The 22,601-nt window shown below is 38.3% G+C and overlaps 1 protein-coding gene across 1 annotated transcript in view; it reads left to right on the top strand.

Moving 5' to 3' along the window:
* The first annotated feature begins 8,335 nt into the window (after window positions 1-8,335).
* abr (ABR activator of RhoGEF and GTPase) overlaps window positions 8,336-22,601 on the top strand; it is a 409,594-nt gene continuing 395,328 nt past the window's right edge. The window contains exon 1 of the mRNA XM_081366269.1: window positions 8,336-9,203. Coding sequence (XP_081222395.1) covers window positions 8,522-9,203 — 682 coding nt within the window. The 5' untranslated portion in view covers window positions 8,336-8,521. The remainder of the gene's footprint in view (window positions 9,204-22,601) is intronic.

Raw genomic sequence — 22,601 nt, 5'->3', positions numbered from 1 at the left:
AGCGTGGACTGGCAGCGGTGATCGGCGGCGTGGAAACGGCGGCTGATGGTGGCTGGCTGGGCGGAGGGACACCGCGTTCAGCTAGTAACGGGTGGATGGCTTGAAGCGTTTTGCCCAGGTCCTCCGTGAGCGAGGTGAGACGAACGAGCTGTTATTGGTGTACTGCCAAGACAGAGGCTTGAGCGCTTAGCTCTGTGGAGAATTGTTGGAAAGCCGCTGGATCTGTGTGTGGCGAAGCCTTCTGTAACGGAGACTCAAGCTGATTGGTATCCATGTGCAGCTTTATTAGATACTTCAAAAGAATAGTCAAACAGGCGTGGGTCAAACAACAGCGGATGCAACAACGTAGACAGATCGTAACTCGTAATCGTAGAACAGAAGTAATAATCAGGACAGGCGGCAGGCAGACAGAGGGGTAATCCAGATAAACGAAGCACTAGGTCGGTAGGCAGGCAGAAATTGGTCAGAGACGATAAACAGTCCAGGTAAATAATCAACAAGACAGAATACGGGGAAACGCTCAGAATTGTCAGCACGGCAAAACAAGACTTCTCGAGAGGAGAAGTAGGAGAAGCTGGCTTAAATAGTCATAATAATGAGTGACACCTGTGAAGGTGATCAATCCCAGGCACGGGAATTATGAGAAATGGAGTTCGAAAAGAGTTAATACTCGGGAGATGGTTCCCGCTGGTGGTGATCGGAGGGGACCACAGAGGCTGTATTTGTGACACCTACAGCTGTGGCCAAAAGTAGGCTATTGGCACTTTGGCAGAGACATAAATGTTGTGTTTTGCAATGTTTGCTGCTTTATTTGTGGTGTTGATTCACATTGTTGCTAGATTATTGTGCAGAACGATCAGATGCATTTTAAATAATTGCAAAAAGCTTAAAAGCAAAAAGAGAACTTTATCAAAAAAAAAAAAAGAAAAAAAAAATAGTTTTTTGGCCCTAGCACAAAATAACCAGGTAACATGATTTCACTAATCATATCAACAAGAACACGGGAAAGTGTGACCAAGTACTAGTCAAGTGAAATCACCCTATCATTTTGATCGGATTCTAAGAGCAGACTGATTGCTATAAAAGGAGGGAAGAAGTGCTTCCAATTGTTGTGTTCTTATGTTAGCAGTAGTTACCTCCAAAGAAAAACGTGCAACCATCATCACTTTCCATCAAAATGGCCTCACATGCAAGGAAACTGCTGGAAAGAATATTGCACCTGAAAGTGAACTGCAGTGAAGAAGGGACGTCCCAGAGTGTCCAGCAAGCGTCAGGACTGTCTCCTCCTGAGGAGTCAGCTATGGAATAACGTAACCACCACTGCAGAGATTGTTCAGTATTGGCAGGAGGTGGAATCGGAGGTGAAGACTTAGACAACTTCTCCCAATGACCCAGGAGCAATTTGGCGATGATCTGTCCATTTTCCAGCATGATTGATCACCATGTCACAAGGCAAGAGTGATAATGAAGTGGCTAATGAATGTAAGATCATTACATTGAAATTTTGGATCCGTGGCCAGGCAACTCCACAGATCTTAATCCCATAGAGAACCTGTTCAATCCCCAAAAGGTGAGTGGACAAGCAAATTGTGATCAACTCTGTTCACTAATCATCAGACAGGATTTGGACGATAAGCTAATATCCAGCATGCCAGAGTGAATTGCAGAGGTTATGAAGAAGGGTCAACATTGTAAATGTTGACTCTTTGCATACTGGATGTTTTTGCCTATAAAAGTCTTTAAAACTTATATGAAATACTTATCAATGTTTTCCAGTATACCACAGAAACATTTGAAAAAATATATCTACAAATACTGAAGCAGCAAAATTTGCAAAACAAGATCTACATCACTGCCAATACTTCTGGCCACAGCTGTACATGTTCTGCTTTTGTTAGATTGACCACTAGAGGGCAGAAGTTCATCATCATCAAATCTCACGTGCATAAACTGAAAAATAAAAATCGTGTAGAAACAAATTTCACTCAAAAATTGCTTGTAAATTTCACAAATAATTACAAACAAACAGCAATTAACAATGATTTAAACAACATTTTGAAGTAGAATCACTGAAACAGTATTTGTGTGTGTGTGTAAAACCGACAAGAATAATCTTTGTATATTTACTTTGAAAAATACTTATTTACAGACTTTTGCCCTCATATTAACCTAAATGATCTGTGGGATGGGCAAATATATGTACTAACATAAAATGGCCATCTAAATCTTTGTTAAATCACTAATTTAAATCACTAATCACAATACTAAGCGATTTTTATCTCAGATGGGTATTAAGGTTCATCATGCATGTCACCGTGCCCTTCCTTTTTCATAAATACCATTCATCAGTTTGCTAGAAAATGTGGAGTGATTTTAATGTATCAATCACCATGGTAACTGAAGCAAGTTATGTATCATGCATTTACAAGTCACTGCTGATCGGCAAAAGATGAATAGGCTTTTAGCAAAGATGACCTTGGGATTCTGGGATGGAGTAAAATGGAACTGGAACAAACAAACAAGGCCTTCTAAAGGTTTCTCTCTTCACCAAATGAAAGCTGTGCTGACCTTCCATCGAATAATGGTATGAGCGACTAAAACAATCTTGAATTTACAGGAAGACTTTCTCTTTTTGGCTGCTATTCAAGCAGTAGTTAAATGCATTGATGCATATCAAATAAAAGATGACCTAATCGGGTCTTCAGTTTCTGACACTGTCTGTTGTGATGCCAGTTTTATAATAGCTCTAAGCTCGATGGCTTTGGTGTAATTACAATAATTGGTGAATAATTGTTAAGAATGCTAACAACTATTTTAGATCAAGATGGTTCAGATGGTTCACACAGACTGAACCTTTTGCATCAGCTGAAGATGTGATGAGACGAGCCCTCAACTTTTCAGAGGTATGACTGCATTAGCCTTTTTGAATGTTTCTAATGTAACAGACCATTCTTCCTCTTTCCTCCCCCCAACTGTCTCATAATTATCATCTTACTCACAGTTTTTTCATCTAGCACAAGTAATTTTCATTTTTCCCCAATCATTATTAGTTTTTTATAATTTAGTTTTTCTTTTTCACTGTTTCTTTTTTTTTTCATTTCATGTTTCCCTTCATGTGTTACAAACAAATATACAAGCAGTAGTTCAACCAAAAATGTTTGTAAATTATTTACTCACCCTCATGTCATTTTAAACATGCATGACATTCTTTCTTCTGTTGAACACAAAATAAGATATTTTTTGACCATACAATGAAGGTCAAAGGGGTCCAATGTTGTTTTGGACCCCATTGACTTTCACTGTAAGGACTAAACAATTTAAACATTCTTCAAAACATCTTTTAGCAGAAGAACAAAAGTCAGGTTTGGAATGATAATGAGGGTGAGGAAAATGATGACAGAATTTTCATTTTTGGGAGAACTATCCCTTTAAATCCCTTTTGGTTGTTAACCTGTTAAAATGAATAATTATTCAGCGCTTCCGAGTTTTATAATGGGACATTTTTAATGTAACCAATGCAATTTGTCCTTTTTTAAATTGCATTTTTGTCCATTTTTGATTTTGTCCAAAATGCAATTTGTCCATTTTTAAATAGCATTTTTTAACCCAACGTTGGGTTAAAACAACCCAGCATTTTTTAGAGTGCAGTGGATTGCAACCATCAGTTTGAAGCTCATAATAGTGCATCCATCCATCATAAAATAACTCCACACAGCTCCAGGGGGTTAATAAAGGCCTTCAGAAGCAAAGCGATGAGTTTGTGTAAGAAAAATATTAATATTTAACACGTTACAAAGTAAAATTCTAGCTTCTGGCCAGACTGAAATATATCAAACTGATTATCGAGAGCTAGAAATGACTGCAAGTGAGTGTGGACAACCTTTTCCATGATTTTTGAGAGAAACTCAAAAGTAGATTGGATATTGGGCGATAATTAGCAAAGTCAGTTGGGTCCAGATTTTTTTTTTTTAAGGATAGGAGAAACAGCAGCCATCTTTAATGAAACTAGAAACAGAGGCAGAAACAAGAGACATATTTTCAAGATGTGAGATAGGAGCAGACATGACAGAAGTACAGTGTTTCAAAAGGAAAGCAGGTGCAGGATCTAATACGCATGAAGAAGAATTGGATTTCTGTATCATTTCACTAATTAAGATGGGGTTGGTCAAAGTTAAGCTATTAGGCCTAAGCGTTTGGATAGACTGAGCTTGCTCACAAATAGAGGTGGTCGGTTCATCATCAAAAGTCCCACATAAAGCATCCAGCTTTCCCTGAAAGTGGTGCAAAAAAGAACAGCAAGTCATCAGATTCTTGTTGACTGCATTATACATGGGTGCATGGATTAGCTTCGTGATCCCATGTTTCAAACTTTAGTTAGTGTGTAATGTTGTTGTTAGAGTATAAATAATATCTGTAAAATTATAAAGCTCAAAGTTCAATGCCAAGCGAGATATTTTATTTAACAGAAGTTGCCTACATCGAACGGCCGGTTTGGACTACATCCCTCCACTTCCTTCTTTAATGACGTCACTAGAACAGTTTTTTGACTAACCTCCGCCCACAAGAATACACAAAAATGGGGGCGTGATCTTGTTGCGCTTCCACGGAGAAGAGGAAGAGTTGCGTTTCTAGAGTGTTTTTGTCGCCATGTCGTCGAGACGCTGTTATTTTCATCCCGGAGTCAAATCACCTTTGGCCTTCCCTGAGCGCATGCATCTCCACATTATGGTAAGAGGCGTGACCTTTCCGGGCAACGTGCGCTAAGCTGCTGTCGAATCACAATACAGGAACCGCTGGCACAATCAGAACTCGTTACATATTTCTGAAGGAGGGACTTCATAGAACAAGGAAGTCATCAGCCCGTTCTTAGGACAGTGAAAACAGCAGTATACAGATAAGTAAATTGTGTGAAAAACACTGTAAACACAATCAAAGCTTCAAAAACACACGAAAAACGGGACCTTTAAATAGTGATTTAGGTCTGTTGTTTGCATTATTAATGATTTTGGAAGAGTGAGCTGCATTCAAGGCTGTTTTATAATGTTTAACATAGGAATAAATATACAGTTAAACCGGTTTTCCTGAGGAGTTCAAGTTGTCTGCCTCTAGCCTCTTCTTACTGTCTAACACTTGATGGCTGCTCTGTCAAGTCTTCGTCGTCGGTTAGGAATCTGGGTGTGCTCTCTGATACCAATCTTTCATTTGAAAGTCACATTTCTAGTATCTGTAAAACCGTATTTTTTCACCTTAAAAATATATCTAAATTACGTCATATTCTCTCAATGACAAATGCGGAACAATTAGTTCATGCGTTCATGACATCAAGGCTAGATTATTATGCTATAGCCTAATGCTATTATGGGTGGTTGCCTTGCACGCTTAATTAACAAACTACAGCTGGTCCAAAACGCAGCAGCTCGAGTTCTTACCAGAACCAGGAAATATGACCATATTAGCCCGGTTCTGCATTGGCTCCCTATTAAACATTGTATACATTTTAGAATATTGCTGATTACTTACAAAGCACTAAACGATTTAGCTCCCCAGTACTTGAACAAGCTCTTAATGCATTATAGTCCTTCACGTCTATTGTGATCTCAAAATTCCAGCCTGTTGATAATACCAAGAATATCAAAATCGACTGCTGCCGGTAGATCCTTTTCCTATTTAGCACCAAAACTTTGGAACAGTCTTCCTAACATTGTCTGGGAAGCAGACACACTGTCAGTTCATATATGGACTAAAAACACATCTCTTTGACCTAGCATGCACATAACACATTATAAACTTCTATAATTAAATGTTAGGCTGCATAGATTAGGTCAGCCAGAACCGGGAACACTTCCCATAAATCCTGATGTACTCGTTACATCATAAGAAGGATGGCGTCTACACTAATATTAGTCCCTCTATTTATCCCAAGGTTTACCGCAGCCTGCCGGGCCGTATCCAGATCTGATGAAGGACCTGCGCCTGGACACGAAGATAGCACAGTCCTGAAGTGTCAACTAGTCTCTCCCCTGTGAAGGCCTCCTTCCCTTCCCTTTACTTCTGTACAGATAAATGTTGTCAAAATTATTACAGTTCACATGGCTACGGAAGCGATAAATAATTCTGTATTATAAATTTTTAAGGCCAGACAAGTAATTTGTTGAGGTCAATTTGTAAAGAAAGACTACACACCTGCACACATATATATTCAAACGTGCATACCTATATACTAAACACGTAATACGCATGTGCATGCCGTCAGCGTTTTCACAGTTTTGCGTTTTTGAAGTTTGTGCAGAGATAACCTTTTAAAAAAAAAAAAAATGTTTGGTGTCGTGTTAACGGCACCTAAGTTAATAACTAATGATCTTTGCAACAGAAGTGAATCAGTCACAACTAACTTTAGCTGGACAATAACTTTATTCTAGAGCTGCTGTAAAGCCAAACAATCTCTGTCACTGTAATTTCCTATTATCACTGTAAAGCTGCTTTGAAACAATCTATATTGACTTTCACAGCACGTAGCTCAGCATTAAACCACAGAGAGGAGTGGGACAAGGGAACAGACCTAGTCCTAATTGGAGCATGCTCGTCTAAAACGCCAGCAATAGCAGAGTGATACAAATCAAATATCTTAGATGGACAGGTGAAATAAAAAATATCAGAAATAGCAGACGAAGGAATAAAAGCAACAAACGTATTCGCATTGATTGCACTTTATATGCTTAATATATACATTACACTATATATATATATATATATACAGTATATATATACAGTATATATAATACATAGTACAATATATAATTATAATATATAATACAATACACACACACACATATATATATATATATATATATATATATATATATATATATATATATATATATATATATATATATATATATATATATATATATATATATATATATATATATAATAGCACAACACAAATACATTTTTCAAGGCATGAAGTTGATAGTCATAGAATGGGACCAAAGGATGCAAAATCTCATGAATTATTCAAATGGATTCCTGTACAGTATAGCTGAAACTGCGTTTGAATGTCCGGTGCTAATGCATGAGCACACATATTAAACACGTATTCATGGTGTGCTAGATGCAAGCAAATTGCTAGTAATATTTGGAAAAAAAAAAACTAAAAGTAGCACCTCAAGCTCCTCAAACACTATCTAAAGTGGATTGATCCATGCAGTAGAGCCCTGTGCCCCTACCCGTCTCCGATGTGATGTACGGCTATCAGAACACACATCTCTCATCTTCAGTTTCTCATAGAACTGCTGGAACCCGGACATTCCAGTTCTCCAGTGACACTATGATACCCATATCAAATTTGTCCTGCACTTCTCTGCTACTGGTATTGACATCGGGGTGAGGAGGGGAATCTGAATGACAAATAGGCTCTGAACAGAAAATGGACCATTAATATTAGACTCAACTGGGACATAAATGTCTGACCATCCACAAACTACCGAAAGTAATGCATGCAGAGCAGAATATAGGATAATGTCCATTAATTATTAAGATGCAATACACATCTTATAATTGCAAAAAAATATTTTTGGTGCAAAAAGGTTCTTCAGAATCTTCGCACTAAGAAATAAATGGTTCTTCCAAGAACTTTTCACTAAAAGGTTATTTTGGGGAATCCAAAATGGTTCTTAGGCACTGCGGTGAAAACCCCCTTAATTTTTAAGATTGTAAACTGGAACGATGACACAATTCGAATACAGGCTGTTTTCTTGCAGACTGCATGAAATAAATGCAAAAAAGTGAATCGCTTGTAAAACAATGAAACCCATCTTGCTATCCACACAAAGATTTCTGTGTATGTCTTTAGACTGTTTTTATTACTAAACTTTTGCTCATCATTACTATTGCTCCAACACCAACATTTATACTTATATTATCATATAATTTATCAGGCCTATTTAGTTAGTGTTATGTTAACAATATTATTATTATGTTAAATATTATGATTAAGTTGTTAATTGCATTTTTTAATGTTTACACTTGCACTTTATTTGTACTATTACTTGTTTACTCAATGTGCACTGTTATTTTACTTTATATTGCTTATTTTGTAAGCATCTAAACTACATAGGCAACATTTATTTATTTATTTATTTACATTTTAAAAAGTACATTTGTTTGTCAACCTGAACTGAATTGTTTTTCAATAAGCGAACACTTATTTACTCAACAGGTGTGGCTTAAATGTGTAAAAAAGCAACGACAGGCTGGGATTTTGACTTCTTAAATATAAACGGCCAATGGATCTGATTGGCTCCGTGTCCAGCTGACGTCAAGACTTTTCAATGTAGCGGAAGCTGAAAGTTTTTTCTGTTGTAAACTGATCAGTGGTGTGTGTGTGAGTGAGTGGATATGCGAGAAAGGGAAAATGAGCAGTCGCTACTTCACAACGGGTGTTTGAGGCAGTGAACCAAGTTGTTTTAGCAGGAACAAGCCATATTCAAGGACTTTCCCTCCCCCCTACTCTTGTTGGACAATGTGGGAACAGGCGGAATTTGAGAAGCACTGGAGAAATGAGTTTCCCGACGGGGAAGTGCCCGTGATGAATCTCCACTCGGTGGAGGACATTGAAGCAGAGCTGGAGAAATGCAAAACCAATCTTAAGGTGTTACAGCAGGCTCTGTCGGAGGAGAAGTTCAAGGTGATTTACCTTCAGACCACCATCGCGCAGAAGAAGAAACGTTATGACATTGAGAAATGTTGGAACAAGGCAGATTCAAAGAAGAACAATAACGTTACTTGCGGGACAGACAGCAGAGATGAAGTAGAGCCTTTCGCCCGGGACATACTCCGGGTCGGCAAGACAGGTAAGCCCACCCCCCCCCCTCCTCGGAAAAAGCCCGATGTTCAGCAAGAACACCCATCTCCTCGTGACATCTCTCTGTGCGTTGCCGAGCAACGGGACAGCGCGCAGGACAGTGACCACGAGTTCGAGGACGTGGAGCTCAACGTAAACTTCCTGCAAAAAAACATTCTCAACCCAAAGAGTAACGTCCGGGAGAGTCACCGGCTGAATCCTCGGGTCCGCATAAGTCGAGATCTGGACTCGGATGACGGCAGACTGTCTCCTTCACTGGCGCTCCGCGGCTCTCACGGGTCTGGACGCAGCACACCTGACGGATACCCGAGCTCCGACCATGACGACGACTCCTCTGCAGGTAGGCAAGCAAGCTTAACAACTAAAAACTCCTGCCATACCTCTTATCACCTGCAAAGCACCAATTAAAATGCCTTGGAATGTGAGCTGCCACTGTTTATCACTTATCATAACTTCAGGCCGATTTACACTGAATGCCTAAGCAGAGCGTGTGCAGTGCAGGTATGACGTCACTTTTGTAGGCTAAAGCATGGAAATGTGTTAGCATTTTAGCACTTCCAGTTCCATTGCACCACTCAATTAGCAACACAGTGCATGAGTGTGAATCCTGCGATAACCACCTTTGATCTCGTTAGGTGTCTTATCCATTACGAGAAGAGAGAACTGTCCGTCTTGGCTGCACTTCCTCCTCACTGCAGCCGCCTACTCTAGCCTAAATGTTAGACGAGGAGAGGTGCATCTCAAACGAGCCTATTAGAGCATTCGCACGGCATGCCGAGGCAGTCGTTTCGGCGCAGATAAAAATAACAAATTTCACTATAAAATCATGAGGTGTTTCACAATCACCATATGACATTCACCACTGTGAAAAAATGATAATACACGAAAACACTTCTTTGCTAGGAGTTTTTGCCCAAGCTTCAAAGGCCTTTTCAAATAATAAAAACTAGATGAATATCTCAAACTTTTAAGGGATAGTTCACCCAAAAATTTGAATAACCTCATGATTTACTGACCTTCAAGCCTTCCTAGGTGTATATGACTTTTTTTCTTCAGATGAATACAATCGGAGTTATATAAAAAAAAATGTCCAAGCTTTATAACGGCAGTGAATGAAGGATGATATTTTGAAGCTCAAAAAAATGCACCCATCCATGATAAAAGTAATTCATATGGCTCCATGTAGTTAATAAAGGCCTTCTGAAGCGAAGCGATGCGTTTCTGTAAGAAAAATATCCATATTTATAACTTTATAAACTAAAATAACTAGCTTACAGCAGACGGCCTACGCAAGTCGACTTGCACCAAAAGAGTAGGCCTAACATTTGACACGATGTAGGATGTAGGAGTAGTGTAAGCTTTGATTCCTCTCACAGTTCAAACAGATAGGGTTTGGCAACAGACTCAAGTTCCTCCGACGTTTCTCTTTAAAAATTCTCATTTTCGATTTCTAATTCTTGCCTGGTGTTTTGTTTTGCTATATCCTCTGCACTTCTGCGTTCGTCAATGCGTCATGTGTCAGGTCAAGGGTTACTCTTGCCTACGGCCATCTGTCGGGAGCTAGTTATTTGAGTTGATAAAGTTTTAAATATGGATCTTTAATAACCCCCCTTTATTAAATCCCCGGAGCCGTGTGGAGTACTTTTATGAGGGATGGGTGCACTTTTTTAGGCCTTCAAAATCATATCCTCCATTCACTGCCATTATAAAGCTTGGAAGAGCCAGGACATTTTTTGATTTAACTCCGATTCTGTTTTTCTGAAAGAAGAAAATCATATACACCTAGGATGGCTTGAGGGTGAGTAAATCATGGGGTAATTTTCATTTTTGGGTGAACTATCCATTTAAGATTACTTTTAGAGGCTTATATACAGCATGCTATCTGTGAGACAGTAGGAGAGGAACATGGTCGCATTGCAGCAGAGTATGCTGCCCATCATAAGTCAATGCACGTGACAGACAGTGGTCAGAGGAGAATACCTGAAAAACATGACAGAATGAATAATACTCGTCCGTAGAGCCAGACCAATATGGATTTTTGGGGACCGATAATTTGGGAGTAAAAAAGATCTGAGATCGATATATTGGCTGATTTTCTTTGTGTATTATAATACAGTACCAGTCAAAAGTTTGGACACCCTTTCCCATTCGGGTGTCCAAACTTTTGACTAGTACTGTATATAGAATACAGTATATATATAATATATATACTTAAACACATTTTTTGCAGTGATCACTCAAATGTGGTGATCAAACACTTGTGACAAAGATATGTAATGGAGGCAGGGTGAATGAGAATTATATATTTGAGCTGGAACCAAACTAGTTTGCATTGCATGTTCTGTTCTATATTATATTTTAAATACTGTAGCTTAATCTTCACTAATGACTTCATCTTTTTATTTATAACGTTATATCAAAAATAGCTTGATGTGATAAGTGTCACTGGCAAAACCTTATTATCTTCTATTATTAGTCTTATTTCCTTTAGTCTCTACCAGTGGTGGAAGAAGTACTCAGATCTTTTACTAAAGTAAAATTAATAATACCGTAATGAAAATATGTACTTTTACTTAAATACGATTTTAAATATGTAATTGAACATAAGTAAGTAGTCAGCAAAATGTAGCCTACTAAACGTGAAAGTACTCATTATGCAGAATGGCTCTATATAAAGTGTTATAATCTATCTATAAATTACAGAAACGTCTGTCTTGTCTGTGTGTCTGTCTGAATGTATGTCTGTATGTCTGTTATTCACATATCTCTCGAACCGTTAGTCCAATGGATTTCAAACTTGACAGGTGTCTTGCTACGGGCATGAGAAAGTGCAGTGGCAAGTTTGATGTTGTTTGGATTTTTAAATGCAAAATATATCGGTAAAAGAAGCACTTCCACTGGTGGTTTAAAAAATAAACATTCTGACATTAGAGGGTTGTAGCTGAAAGAGTGTTTAAAAATAAACATTCTGACATAAACACTTTGTCAGCTAAACATTAAGTCAGCTACACTGTTTACTTCTGAATATTATATTTTAATATAATTCGATAAATCGGTCAGGCTCTACTCATCTGTATTTGCAGTACCAACAAATGCTGTATGAAAGCTCAAAGGGCACGTGCTTTTCCCGCTCTGCATACCCACAGCTTCTTCGCTGCCTCCGCTCCGCTCTCCTTGCGCATCCAGTGTGAAACAAGCTGTGGAAGCGCATGTTGGGTATGTGTCAGAGGACGTTGCTCAATGAACAGTCATTGCTGAATCTTTCCAAATGGATATCAGGTTACATGTTCTGCTGTTGAACATTTTCATCATAATGTTGGAGATTGAGAGGCATGTTTACTATGGCCTCCGAAAATTTGGACATTTATGGCAAAATCTATATCTCTATGTTTTCTCTCGCTTTCGGAGCAGGTTTCGTTCACTAGTGAGGAAATGGAAAACCTGGAGTCAAGAAGTGATTACAGAACTCTATAAATAGGAGAGGGGAAATCTTTGCTACACTGTTGAACTAAATGGCCAAAATTTGTCTGAAACTTTACTCAATATTATTTAGGCCACTTGTTTAAAGAAGAATTCTATAAAATTTAAATATCATGCGCTATCATACTGTCATACTGAATATCTCTGCTCTTGTAATATTGTTGTTCTAAAAATCATGTTGTCTAAAATTGCATCATTGTCATTTGTTGTCTGTATACTGTCACCTGCAAGATTTTCTCTTGGACAGTTTAATCATTCAGAATGTATCAAAATCATCAAGTCTTATGTAATTATCTCACAATAAGGTCAGTTGAGCATCCATAATTTGCTCTCACAACACCACTGTGGCAAAGAGGAAGAGGCCCTAAATGAGGCCCCAAATCTGTGATGGATCAACACGCGGTGCTTTATGAGGCAAACTCACATGCTGCTAGTCTTTTACTGGCATTGATCCATCTACGTAAAATTGTATGCATAACTTTTATGCTGATCAAAGGCCAGATCCCAACCCAGACACCATATGCCCAAACTTTGTATTTACTTTAAACTTGTGGTAAGGCAGCATACTAGATACTGCATATTTGTTAGGAAAGTACATTTGGGCAGTGGTGTGATTGATGATTGGTGTGAATAATTTTTATGTTGTTTTACCTTGATTGATTTAAACCTTTGCTTTTGTTAACAACAAAAATGTTGTTAGTTAGTAGTACATTAGTCTACATTAGTTTTATTAGATTATTTGGTTTCACTTTATTTTGATGGTCCCTTTACACATTTTGTTGACTATAAGTAACGTTGCACTTACATAGCAACTAACAGTCATTATAATATTAGTAGAGTATGGTAAGCTTAGGGTTAGAATAAGTTGACATGTAGCTGCAAAGTTTCTTATAGTCAATAGAATGTCTGTTGGGGGAGCATCACAATAAAGAGTTAGCAGATATTAAGCAGACAGTTTACTAACACTGTAATGAGAGTTAGTTGACATGTAGTTGCATGCAAAGTTACTTATAGTCAACAGAATGTTCAAAAGGGACCATTAAAATAAACTGTTACAGATTATTTTTATTATTTGCATTTCACATTTTTCTCTGCTATCCAAGACCACATCAGAACAGACCTGCAACCCATTTTTTGAACATGAACCACTGCCTTTGAGTGTTCATTCTAAAGTGGATTGATAAGAAGCATCCAGGCAAACAAATCTGTTTCCGCAGTTTAGTTGATTAGTTGATTCAAGTTACACAATCATAACAATGCTATGTTTGTTCAGTGTTGCTACATTTATCTGGGATTTTCAGTGAAGTTAACATGCACATCACTTGCACAGCTCTGTTGATATTGATATTTTGATATTGACATGATATTTTGGTGGAGTGATCTAGTTAATTTAATATAGAACAATCAGGGACTGGGATTGTGTTGCAGTGGGTCAGAAGGCAAAGAACATCTGGGCCTTTGGAGAGGATGTGTGGAAGAGAGATAGAGATGAAGATAAATGCATAGGGAGTGTTGGAGAACCAGTGAAAAATGACCTATTGGAGTGTAATATTGTGCATAAAATTGATATATTGTGTCACAATATAGGTTATATTACAAAAAAGAAATGGGTCAAGATATGTCATGTCAAGTCAAGTCACCTTAATTTAGTAGCTTTACAGTCATAATAGGAAATTAATGCAACAAAGATTGTTTTGCCTGTACAACAGCTCAAGAAGAAAGTCATTGTCTAGCTTAAGTAAGTTTTCAATTGATTCATTTCCATTGTAAAAATCATTAGTTATTAACTTAGGGGCTGCTTACACAACACCTGTTTTCAACTGAAAACAGAAAACTTTCTGACTGTTATGAAAATGAATGTTGACAAATAAAAATATGACATGAAAACATGTCTATGAAAACATGAACATGAAACATGAAAAAATAACACTGCTAGATTATGATGCATCAATGTTCACACATCTAAGAAACATCTAAAAGGAATAGCTGCTTGAGATAAAGCTTTAAGTAAATGATCTCCAGTAAACTGAAGGCCGTTCTATGACATCCTATGAGATTAATAATCAGATATCCTAGATACATAACATAAATGTAACATTTCAACTTGCATATGCACAAAAGGACGTGAATGCGCATGTGAACTTGAGCGTGCTTGTTTTTTATAGTTTTTATATGGTTTAAAAAGGGAACTCTGGATGCGCTCTTCCCTACAGCATGCTGATACAAAGCCAAATAAAGCACAGAGAATATAAAACATTCTATCACCATCCTGTTCTCATTATAATGCTATAGCCTATATGGCGTGTAAATTGGCGCTGCACATCTTGCACTTGCAATCATTTTTCATGATAGAAAGTAATTAGTCATCACTGCATTTTTGAAGTCATAACGTGAAACAACTTTAAATAAAATTATTATTATTGCATTATTAAAGGCCCACTGAAGTGCCTTGAAACGCACAGCTTTGTATGACGCGTTAACGTAATTTCCACTGAAACAGGAAGCTAAGCGGGACATATTGAATGTCCCCTCCCCCTTTTCAAATAGCCAATAGCGTTTAGGTTACCTCAAAGACTGCAAGTCGTACTTGACAGCACCATGGAAGGGAATCTGTGCGCTGATGATATGTTGGATTCAATAGTAGGCTAGGTGTTAATAAATTCTAGCCATTTCATTCTTAACCAACACAGTTGGAAAACGGAATAAAACTTGAGCGTTTGAGCAATCGAACTCACTCCAACCCATATTGCTCCGTGATGTGTCAACGGTAGTGATGTCCGGTTCGTGAACGAATCGTTCTTTTGAGCCGGGTCTTTTTAGTGAACCGGTCCAACCAGTTCACCAAATCGAACTGAATCGTTCAAAACAGTTCGCATCTTGAGTCAGCACTAATCCGCAGTTTTCTAAAGTTACTCGCTTTCGGACGTGCCTGACAGTCCCTCCGACTCGAAATAAACGAATATCCCGGAGTTTGTTACTCCAGTAACTCCAACAGTTCACTGAACTGAGACATTTTGTGCTGAGAGAACTGATGAGCACGAGCAGCTGACACTGAACATGGGTTTACTACCGAACATCTTTAGATTCTAGAGAGCATTTAATTGGACAAAAGATGTGATGAGAAGCTGAAATCTGTGGTGATGTCATAAAAATCCGTGATCCATTTTAGCGGAAATGAAAGACAGTAAGTTATGAATGCTCAAATTTCCCAAATGCATATTTTTTCATTGTTTTGGAACACACCAGCTTATTCATAACCTTAAGGCTAACATATTCATACTAAGAGTCTATTCAAAAGAATGTTGTGGTCGGTAGTATCAAATGCAGCACTAAGATCCAGTAACACTAATAGAGAGATACAACCACGATAGGATGATAAGAACAAATCAATTGTTACTCTGATGAGAGCAGTCTCAGTACTATGATACAGTCTAAATCCTGACTGGAAATCCTTGCAGAAAAAGGAACATAGTTGTGAGGATACTGCCTTTTCTAGTAGCCTATCTTTGACAGAAAAGGTAGATTCGAGATCGGCCTATAATTAAAGAGGCTACATGCGATTTTCTGAAATTTAAACTCGCGACTGACACCTGTGGCCAAAAAACGGAACTGCTCTTCCTTTCTGCTCGCTCTCGTACGTGCACACTTCACAAGTCATCCGCTGCAAAGAAGTCAACATTATGTTTACAGAGGTAAGAACAGTCAAATACATATATTGTTTGAGAAACTAAGTTTGTTTGCTGACTAGCCGTGGTGGTAGAGTGATCTGAAACGTTTAACATGAGCGCGCTTGACGTCACATCCGCAGACAGCGCGCGAAAAATCCGACCCGACAGAAAATAGGAAAAATAGGATACAGGCTTATAGGTGCACCCACTGTGAGCTGACAAGGTGTCAGTATGCTCATCAGGAGATGTTTGAGTCATAAATGGTCAAATAAAAAGGCTATTGTTACGTTTATTTTGGGGAAAAAGTTGCATATAGCCTTTTTAATACAATTCTTTAGGATCAAGTTGTGTTTTTTAATAAGTTTACATTACTAGCAGTTTGTCTGCTGTCTGTTAGCCGTCACGTCGCCTCAGCTAATCCTACCTCTTTGCCAATTTTCGGTTATCCGGGAGTGACGCACTGCCAAGATGTAAACGGCCTGCTCTGCCCACTTTGGGCTTCAAAAATCCTCTTCAGAAACCTACAGGTTACGTCACAGACACTACATCCATTGTTACAGTCTATGATATAAACACACACAAACAAAAACTCCTTGGAGGTTTGCATGAACTACGTGAATAGCCTATTTCAATGTCAGAATGGAAAGCCGATGAGTTTTCTGGTGTACAGTGAAGAAAGTCTTTCAGTCGTCTGTGGTCTCTAAAATTTGCAAATCCAAAATACTTCCACTCCACACCCACATGACGTTGTTGTCTGTGTCAGTTTCTGGCTGCAGTTGATCAAAGTACCGCTAGGTTGCTACATCACAATTCACGATTTACAGTTTAAAAGAGAATGCACAGATTGAAAGAAATGTGTTAGGACAGTTGACAGATTGCTTGTAGATGTGGCTACCATGAGAGTGTCAAAATAAAGGTGCATTTAAAAAAAATATATATATATCGATTTTTACACTGTTTCATACGCTATTAGTCATTTGATCGATGTATCAATCCATATCAATGTATCGTTACACCCCTATTTTAAGCCTATAAGATTTTTGTCATCCTCCAAAATAAAAAGCAAGGTTTTGTTTTTATGAAGCCTGAGAGATTTCTGTCCCTCCATTTGAAGTCAATTTCCCTAAAACTTAAAGGATCCAAAAAAAGGTCAAAGGCATCGTACAAATAATCAATCGAGCGGTTTAATCCAAGTCTTCTGAAGAGACACAATTGCTTTATATGATGAACAGATTTGCTAATCAATGCTTATACTGTAGTAAACACGGACATTCAAACGTGTGTGTGTGTGTGTGGCACGCAAGAACAACATGGTTGAGTAAATTTTCATTTTTGGAAACCAAAATGACCCTAACCCTTTTACGTTTTGGAATAGTCATTTTGACCTGCTTTGTGGTTAGAACTGTGGTAGATTGCATTGATCATCTGAAGCGGCTATGCGCTGGAATGGCGCAAAGTGCGGGTGTACTGCATGAGAAAAAAAAATGAAAGTTTACAGAGTTTCAGTGACAGTAGAGTAAACTACTATAATGCTGAATATAATGTATTGTTTAATGGGGGTGCAATGGGGGAATATTTGTGGGTCCTGATAATGCCAATTTCTGATTTTACCAGTAAAAAGAGGCCTACATTACTTTAAATATATGTAGTCAGTGACAGAGTGCAAGCATATTTGTCTAATAGGGATGTCAGTTTACACAAATTCCCTTGATCGATCGTCGTTCAAAGTAACGATCAATTTATTGATTAATCGTTAGCCTTTATGCTGCAATATGCGTCTACCAACAACATGAGGGTGTGCAAACCCAAATCATTCACAATGTTTTATTACAATATTGTTCTCTTGTTGAGCAGCACGCACGTGCATGAACCTGCTTAGTTTTATCGATTAAATGTATTATCGACAATTGATTGTTGATTAATCGTTAAAACCCCTAGTGTCTAACAATTTTCTGTATTTTAATCATGAATATTTCTATTCAGATGTCACCATTGTACCAAATCGTGATTCGTGACATGAGTGTATTGTTTACACCCATACATATTTGTCATGTTGTGTTATTAGTACACACAACTTTTAGTTTAACCAAGCCCATGTACATTTCTGAGGTTCTTCACTCAGCAATAGCACTGACTTTTTCAGTGAATATTTGGTTTGGGAGTTGGTGTCTAGTATCTTTTTACAGTCACACCAATGCTAAATGTTCTCTGACTTCATGTCAGTTTTAGGTAGTTTACCATGGGTGTATATGAGCTGTATAAAGGGAAATACCATTTTATTGAGCCACTATTAATCCGATGAAAATCAAGACTTTAGCTACTTGTATTAAGTGAGGTTGATTTACCTTGGAAACTGCTGTCTCTATGATGCTTTGAAACAGTCTATTATTAGCCTCAATCACATTATCGCAATTGGTACAAATGTTTCTGACCTAATTATCAGTCAATTTTAGAAAGCCTCAAAGGCTTTTAAAAGGCTGTGTGTAGTTTCAGTTTTGAATAAGATCAGATTAATTCTGTGAAGTTCTTTTATGTCTCAAGTTTGCACCAGTTTTTGTGTGTGTAATGACTCAGTTATAAAGTAGCCAAAAATCTTACAACACAGTCTGGTTATTGACATAAGCTTAATCAACTAAGTCTATAATTTCTTTGCACTGCTGCCCGGGCAGGATGCAGCTGGATCAGAAAAGTAAATTACCAAAAACAAAACAAAATGTGGTTAGGGTTTGCATAGCACCCCTTCAGTCTGATTTCCTGTAATGTTTCACTTCCGAGGTCTCACTATCTCTTCACATGAAGACCCCTGTCTGCCTCACAAGTTTAAAGTCTAATATAGATATTATATCATGAAGCTCAGCACATTGCTCTTTTGATGTACATTTGCATTGGCTCATTATAGTGTGCATATACAGATGACCTCGAGTTTGGTTCCCAACTTGAGGTCCTTTCCCGTTCCTTTTAAATTTTTTTTTGTGTGTAATTTTGCTGTTTGAGCATGAAAAAGGTCTGTAAAGTTACAAAGCACAAACTCCATTTCAAAGGGAGTAATTCTCTATTACCCCTTTTCCACCAGCATGAACCGGGTGCCATTTTGGAGTTGGTTCGACTGATGAGCCTTCTAAGAACCAGTTTGCCTTTCCACAGGCTACAGAGCCGCTACAGAGCCAGATCTTACGTCATGAGTATACATCTCATGTTGACCAGCAACGCTAGCATGGTAGCGCCAAACACACCAGGATTGTTTGAGATGCATCGGATTCTCGCAGACCAATAGGCACATGACATCGAAGCACTGCGAAATCGATCCAAAAGCACAAGGAGTCGAATGCTCTCCAAAGACTCCCGCAGCTCTGATCGGTCCGCACCGCTCCGGTTGCGTTACTATTGACGCTCATGGCTTTGCAAACCTGACATCGGCATCCAAACATGGCGAATCCAACACGTTCGTGCAGCTCACCGTAACTTGCATAGATGGAGATTACAATCGAGCTGCTATCGCTCCGTGCACAATATGGCGACTGTTGACGTTCGACCTTGAGTGTGTGGGCCAGTACTTCCGATGAAAACGTCCGGTGATCTGACAGCGAGAGCGACAGACAACTGCGACCGAGTTCCATTGCCAGAGATAATTTTTCACAATGAGTGTTTTTAGGATTCAAGAGAGGCGACTCGCCTTTCAGAGGGTGACAGCCTCAGCACTTCATTGTTGTGTGCCGTTATGTACCGTTTCATCACGTTACAACAGAGAAGTCAGCTTTCATGCATTCCCCGTTGACGCTGCGGAACGGGCTGAGTGGATGCAGAAGATCCGGAGGGATGACTTCAACCCGACCAAATTTTTAAATGCATATCATTTTCAGTGTATTTCACCTGTGCTTTTCTATGCTTTCTATTACTGCATTTATTTTGTGCAAGTGAGATGAGTAAAGACCATCTGTTTCATAAATCATTATCTGTCTGTAAATGTAAAATATGTGATGATAATATTGATCGAGCAATTGATGTAAGTGAAAATATATGCGCAGAATTCAGAAAATAGTATTTGTGGAGATAAATTGTAGCCTATCACAGGGCAAACGTGTGAATGTGCACGGTGCATTTTATCCAAACAACTCTAATATATGTAACTCTATATTTACAGTAGGCATAATTGTCATTGCGTACCGGTATGCAGCATGAGTCAAATACAATCTTCTGTTCGTGAACAGTTGTATTTCATTCATTAATCTGACTATGCATCCGTGCATTTAATTGCCATTGGCTAGTGTGATAGTAATAGGGATCTTAGTAGTATTTTAAGTGATATAATTGATTCTTTAAACAACTATAAGATATCTTTTTCGGCTTTCTCCGGCTCCCTGCACTGGGTGTAATGCGAAACCGGAAGTGTCTACCCCCACACTCGCTGATCGGAAATCCAACATGGCGGCCACGTGCAACTAGCCTATTAGCTGCTATTTAAAAAATGGCGGTCACAAGTTTCTGTTCATCTTGTTGGTCACGGTAACCCCGCCCCCAAGCCCTTGACGCAAACGGTTCTTACTTCTAGACCAGCAATGTTTTGGTGCTACTTAAGAACTACTTTTCCTGGTTCAGAGCTGGTGCTTTGGGTGTCGAAAGACAAAGAACTGATTTGAAACTAGGCTCTGGAATCAAGATTCGATTCTGCGATTCATGTCCCCCATATTATTCAAAGAAGGCATTACAAAAAATTAGGAAAATAAGACTGCTCAACTCACTTCAAATGTTACATTTAATTCTGTGAACATTATCTTCTACACATTAACTGAAGTGCAAAAACTTAGGAGGGTAATGCAAAAACTTTCTCCTTGAACATTCAGGACACAGGACCTCATTACAGGACAGGACGTAATTATTCTCTGAAAAGGAGACCTCTCACATGAATGGTGAGCTCCCAGAAATTTACCCACACTTTCGATTTGAAAGAAGACGGAGCGTCGTATACAACCGGTTGTGATGGTGAATCCATTTTCATTTTCATTTTCTTGAATTTGCTGTTGAACGCACGACAACAAAGCACCGCAACAAGCGCCACCTTGTGGATGTAATACGCAAATGTAAATTATCAGAGTAAACTTCGAGAAAACCAATGGAGAAAACCCGAAAGGAAAACAGATAATTTTATAATTAAATAGTGCAATACTTTGCGTTACTGTATCGATATAATTGTGTGCGCAAAATATCGCGTTACTGAACAGAATCGATTTTTTTTCCCCACCACTAGTACTGACTTCAACAAGGGGGGTAATAATTCGAAGTTCGAAATTTGGCACATAAGAAAAAGTGAGGGTATGCTACACATTAAAAAGTAAAAGTACCGGTACTGGCCCACTTCGAGCACTGGATAAAACATATATAGGACACAGAATAAGCTGCGGGAAAGGTGCACGACCCAAGTCCGAAACATGAGAATAGGTCTACTTTGAGTGCTTCAAACAAAAGCAAGCGTTTACCACGACCTGCTTTGATTGATGCGTGTGCTGTTTAATGCTTTTGAGACATGTTTTGCTTAATGGATGACTTACATTTTATGGTTATATCCTCATTGTGAGTATTAGAAAGTCCCGCGGATATTTCCATTTTGCATAGCCTGACAACAAGCGTAATATTTTTTCTACTGGCCCAGTCAGGCCAGTGGTTCAAATTTGTACTTGCCCCACAACAAAAAAGTAATAAAAAAAGAAAAGAAAAAAGAAAAGTTCTAGGTATTGTTTCAGTTGTTTTTGATCCATGAAATAAGGTTATGACACCAAAAACTACTAGTCTAAAATTTTAAATATTGTTACAGGCAGTCAGTAATAAAATAAGAACAAATAATCAAATTACTAGCAATAAATAAATCCAACAGATCAAACACATACAAATGAAATAAACAGTTCTTTTCAGGTTTTTCATGTAGATTTTCAGGTTGGGTATAGAAATAGTAATCAAATGTAAAATATCACTGCATAGTCTTCACCGTATAATAGATTAACCCTTATTACAGTTATTAAACAAAAACAGACAGCAGCAGGAATATTAGGCTGCATGGACCCAATATACTGTCACACACACACATGCATCTTATCTCACGTTTCGACTATAGTCAACATCTCACGACTATATTTATGATGATACTCGACAAGGCAGTTTGACATAATTTTGTGTGAATATGTCTGTGCAAGCTCAGGAAGACGTGAAAGAGTATTTGCGCGAATGTGAGACGCAGCGTTCTGGGTGTGCGCTTTGGATGTGTTGCTGTGCTAGGGCTGCACGATTCTTGCTAAAATGTGAATCACGATTTTTCTCCATGGGAATTGAGATCACGATTCTCATTTTTTTTACCAAAATGTATTGCACTCAAGTACAAAAAACAACAAAAAAAAAAAACACAGGACATTCAGTATAATAAAGTGCAGGAGTAAAAAAAAAAACGATAGATAAAAGCTTTATGTTGTTGAACATAAGAGAACATTACAATAATAAAGAACCTGTGCTTTTTGCTCCAATTGGCACAGAACCTTAAAGGTTCTTGGCCAAGAACACTAACCTAGTGGTATTTTGAGGTGTGGCTCCCTTGTCTTTCATGG

The sequence above is a fragment of the Scardinius erythrophthalmus genome (genome assembly GCF_964197995.2).
Source record: "Scardinius erythrophthalmus genome assembly, chromosome: 5".
NCBI lineage: Eukaryota > Metazoa > Chordata > Actinopteri > Cypriniformes > Leuciscidae > Scardinius > Scardinius erythrophthalmus.
This window is presented reverse-complemented; position numbering and strand designations above follow the sequence as displayed.